The following is a 4842-nucleotide window of genomic DNA, read 5'->3' as shown; positions in this document are numbered from 1 at the left end:
TTTTTTTTTTTTTTTTTTTTTTTTTAGATTCCATATATGTGTGTTAGCATACGGTATTTGTTGTTCTCTTTGTGACTTACTTCACTCTGTATGACAGACTCTAGGTCCATCCACCTCACTACAAATGATTCAATTTCGTTTCTTTTTATGGCTGGAAACTTCATCTTTTTGTGTGTCCTTTTTTGTGGTCCCATTCTGTCCCTGCTCCCTTGATCATTTCTGCTGTTTTTCTCTATATCTTCCCCAATCTCTTTTTGCCTTTCTAGAGGTACAGTCATATTGCAGATATAGAGACTCCTCAGATTTGTACTTGAGCCTTGCTTCCTTTTGAATCCTCTTTTCAATGTCTAGCATTTGGCTTCCTTCCTGCCTTCCTGCCTTCTTGACTTCCTGTCTCCCTCCTTCCCTCCATCCCTCCCTTCCTCAAAGCTTCACTGACTATCTACTGTATGTCAGGGAATGTCCTAGGCGATGGAGATTCAGACATTAATAAGATATATGTCTTACACTCAAGGAGCTCACAGATTAGCTACAGGCACAAACACTAAAATTTGTTAAATGTTATAACAGAGGTCTGCACAGGGTCTATAGGATGTCAAAGAAGAAACAACTAATTATGCTTATAGAACCAGGGCCAGCTTTACCAATGAAGTGCTATTTGAGATGGAGCTTGCAAAGCCTGTTTCTTTATCTTTAAAATTAGGATGAGGGTAAAAGGAGGTTGAAGGATGACAGCAGAGCAGCAGGCTTAGGAGGGCAACCAGTCGACGCTCAGGGAGGAAGGTGGAGGACTCCAGAAGGGATGTCTCCAAGGGAGGAAACAACAACAACATAAGAAACCGATAGATTATGTGTTTGAATGTGTTTGAAACTACCGAAAAGACTTTTGCTAGAAATTTTGGGGATTAGTAATAATACATTAAAAAACCCATAAATCCCCAAATGAGGCAATTATTAACCTTGGGGAAATTTTAAAAATGTTGTACAAGAAAGAGTCATACTACGTTCTGCAGCTGTGAACAATATTTACATGGTCATAATACTGCAAACATTGATTTAACGATACCTTATGTTATATTAGGAGAATATGGCGGGATGTGAGGGGAGTGGTGTAAGAGAGTTAAATCTTCAACCTCCAGAGTAGGAAGCCAATAGAAAATGACAAAATTTGGAAAAGGCAGAACATATTAGAACAAGTGTAATAGAAACATGGGGGCAAATTCCTCTTGTGGTGGGACTTAGAGATTGGAAGGAGTGGAGAAAGGAACTGCTGATTTTTTTTGTTGTTGTTAGAAGCCTAGTAGAACTGTTTGACTTTCTAAATGATGCACATGTATTCCTTTAATCATAGAAAGTTAAAAGAATGATCAGGCAACTCAACTAGCCTTTCATCTCAGAGTATAAGATATTCATCCTTGCTTGAAGGGAGGCCGATGGGGATGGGCCCACCTGGAATCCAGACATGGTCTCTTGGGGACAATACCTCAGTGCTTGAAGGTCTGGCGCTCAGCTGGATCATTTCACACTCATTAAGTTTTTCCATAGACTGATCTAATAAACCAGATGCTTGTTTATGGAAATGGGCATATCCCTTCCCAGTGGCCAGAATGCATGAGGCTCTTTGGTGAGCATGGAATCTATGGAAGAGAAGGTTTTTAGGGAACTACTTCACCCATGCTTTGGGAAAGCCTGGTGAAATGTCCCTGCCTGTAACAGACATTTCTCTGGTGACCGGATTGCAGCTCCATCGTGTCTCTCTCACTGCCCAAGCAAATGCACGGTGAAGACTTACTTCTCCAAACTGCATTTTTTAGTTCGGGGGTGCCGTGCCACAGGATCTTAGTTCCCCGACCAGGGATCGAACCCACACCCCCGGCGGTGGAAGCACAGAGTCCTAACCACTGGACCGCCAGGGAAGTCTGAAACCGCATTTCTAAAGCGACCCCACCTCCCCCAAGTTGGCATATTCTTTTTTCTTTATGTGTGTAAATGTGAATGCGAAGGCTACATAGTCAAGCCAGTCACCTTTCTTCTCCCACTATGAGTCCAGCTGAAAGAGTTCTAGGGGTTTCCACGCTCTCAGCCTATACAAGGCACCTTCCCACAATATGAATGCCCTGGATATTCCCCACTGGTCACGAATGTACGTGGATGAGGCAGACACTATGCTCCACTTTACTAACCAGCTGCTCGTGTCCTCCAGATCCAGAAGTTGGAATCATTGTCGGGGCCGTGGTGGGTACCCTAATAGGTGCTGCCATTATCTTCTCTGTGGTGTGCTTCGCGAGGAACAAGGCAAAAGTGAAGGGGAAGAAAAGGAAGAGAAATTCTAAACCCACCACAGAACTCCAGTAAGACCTTACTTTGTTGCCTTTACTTGAATAGACATTTCTCAGGCCTATCTCTTTCAGTCAGCTCTTCCTAAGCACTCCTTTTAGCATAAGATATAGACGCATCTTTCTGCTCACCCTCACTGCTTTTATAAAAGAATGGTGATGGCTATCATGTACTGAGCGCTGTGTGCCAGACTCTGTGCTAAGCATTTTATGTGTATCAACTCATTTAACTGCCACGACAATCCTTTTAGGGTTAAGAAAATGTTTTAATATATTAATATACTTGTCCTTCTACCAAGAGTGATAAAATGTAATTTTTAATGTTTATTTTATGGAACAAGGGGCCCATGGAAGCAAAAGTGCTGAGGGCCCAGGCTCTTGACCACTATGTTATTTCTTATCAAATGTTATTTCTTATCCATTTCTGTGCTTCCACAACCAAGTGCCAAACATTGTGCTAGATGGAGTGGGTGCTAGATATGCACCAGAGCCATGAATTTGGCCAAAGACCTTATTAGAACTTTAGACCCTTTCAACCTCGTAAGTTTTCTCACCTCTTAAACACTGGTTTGTCTTTCTTGAACTCTCATATTGTTGAGACCTAACCTTTCTGCACCCCAAATGGAGACCCGTGGTCTGACAGTGAGTCAGACTATCAGAAATCACAGAGGTCCCGAACAGTTCGGGACCTATGGTCACTGAGGCTACAGAGCCTATGGCTCCATGTGAGATGTCAAACCCTAACTTGTTCTTCCCTGGGCCTTCTTCCTGCAGACCAATGACAAAAGTAAACCAAAGTGCAGAGTGTGAGACAATACCAGATGAAGATGTCATCCAAATAGAAGCAACTCTGCCATCTTCCATCCGTGAGGCTGAGCCTAATACCACCCTGGGGCCAGATCACAAGCCTCTCCCCAAGCCTGAGCCTGCCTTGCAGCCTGCCCTGGAGCTGGCCTCAGGGCCTGAGCTTGCCCCAGCGCCTGAGCTTGAGATCAAGCTGGAGCCACAGCAGGAACCGGAGCCCTCGATTGTAGTTGAGCCCTTCTGTGATAAGGGAGAGGGGGTGATTAAGACATAGGCCCGTGGCCTGAGTAGTGTTCATCACTAAGGAACCCATTACTGGCGTTTGGAATTCAGCTGACCTAACTAACCCACCACCTCCCTCCATTCTGACCAACCCTCTTCTAACAAGGTGCTCCTACCATCAATCCAAAACAGACAGGTCAAGATAACTACTAAATAAATGCAAGGGTTCCTGCATTACCAGTATAGAGTACTTACAATTTGACTAACATGTAAACACAACTAATTAAATGACAAATGATTTTGAACTCAGTTGAAGGTGTTTTACAACATGTGTGTCTTATTTCAGACAACCTTACTTCTCTATTTTTAGCTACTCTTTGAGATTCCACATGCACACATGACAAGGTGGCATTAACTGGATTTAATATTATTTCTAGGATTTGTTGTTGACAGAGCTTCCCTATTCATTTTCACATTGACCACTAAGAAAAGAATTCACCAGCATTATCTCATAGATTGGAAAAAAATTCCTTACAATTCCAGAGGGAAATAAAGGGTACATATTAATTGGTACATAGCATTTAAAACTAGGTCTTAAAATTAATGCTTCATTTATCATATTAGATTTCCCAAAGAACCACCGGCTATCCAATATCTGAGCACAGCAAAATTTTAAAATAACCCAATTTTTAAATGCAAAATAACGTACAGGCAAACAATTCCAAATACACTTTTCCTTCAATGAATACAAAATATTGATACTACAGGTGATGTACAATTTAGCTTTGCATGAGCTATTATGTTGTCACACTGTCTGATGCTATCTACTTTGGAAGGGCCAGACTGGGAAACTGTTCTAAATGAACACTTAAGATCTATTTTGGATAATCGGAACTAATTAATCTATTTTACTGTTGGGATATTTCACATTAATAAAGAGATATCAATCTTGTATACATGCTTAATATTAACTAAAATGCATTGATATCACCTCTTCACCTGTTAAAAAGCTTTTCTATTGATCATTTTTTACCCACATCTCACTTTGAAGAAATTTACCGGTAGACTTTTTCATCTGTGTAATCAATCAGATTTTAAATCTTATTTTAAGGTTCAATAAGTAATACTCAATAAAAATCTTATTTTAATGATCCTAAGGTAAATCTTTTATAAATAATTTTATTGATATATACATTATGTACAATAAACTGCACCTATTTCAAGTGTAAAATTTGATGAGTTTTGACAGATGTATACACCCATGAAACCACCGTGATAATCTAAATGGAGCATTTCCATCATCCCAAAGTGTTTCCTGTGTCCCTTTGTGCAATCCCACCATCACCCTGGACCCAGGTAACCACTGATTTGTTTTCCATCCTTAGAGATTAGCTTTGCCTTTTCTTGACCTTCATATAAATAGGACCATACAGTATGCACTTTTTTGTGTCTGACTTCCTTCTAAGTGAAGTCTTTTTAA

The 4842-nt window shown here is 40.8% G+C and overlaps 1 protein-coding gene across 1 annotated transcript in view; it reads left to right on the top strand.

The window, feature by feature from the left end:
* The window catches only part of VSIG1 (V-set and immunoglobulin domain containing 1), a 23551-nt gene extending 18962 nt beyond the window's left edge, over positions 1-4589 (top strand). The window contains exons 6-7 of the mRNA XM_029240211.1: positions 2204-2351; positions 3111-4589. Of these exons, the coding sequence (XP_029096044.1) occupies positions 2204-2351; positions 3111-3414 (452 nt within the window). The 3' untranslated portion in view covers positions 3415-4589. The remainder of the gene's footprint in view (positions 1-2203; positions 2352-3110) is intronic.
* Positions 4590-4842: the final 253 nt, after the last annotated feature.

This window comes from Monodon monoceros, unplaced genomic scaffold, assembly GCF_005190385.1.
Source record: "Monodon monoceros isolate NGI ecotype Baffin Bay Population unplaced genomic scaffold, NGI_Narwhal_1 Super_Scaffold_22, whole genome shotgun sequence".
NCBI classification, from domain to species: Eukaryota; Metazoa; Chordata; class Mammalia; order Artiodactyla; family Monodontidae; genus Monodon; species Monodon monoceros.
The sequence above is the reverse complement of the archived record's forward strand: the minus strand, read 5'-3'. Positions and strand labels throughout refer to the sequence as shown.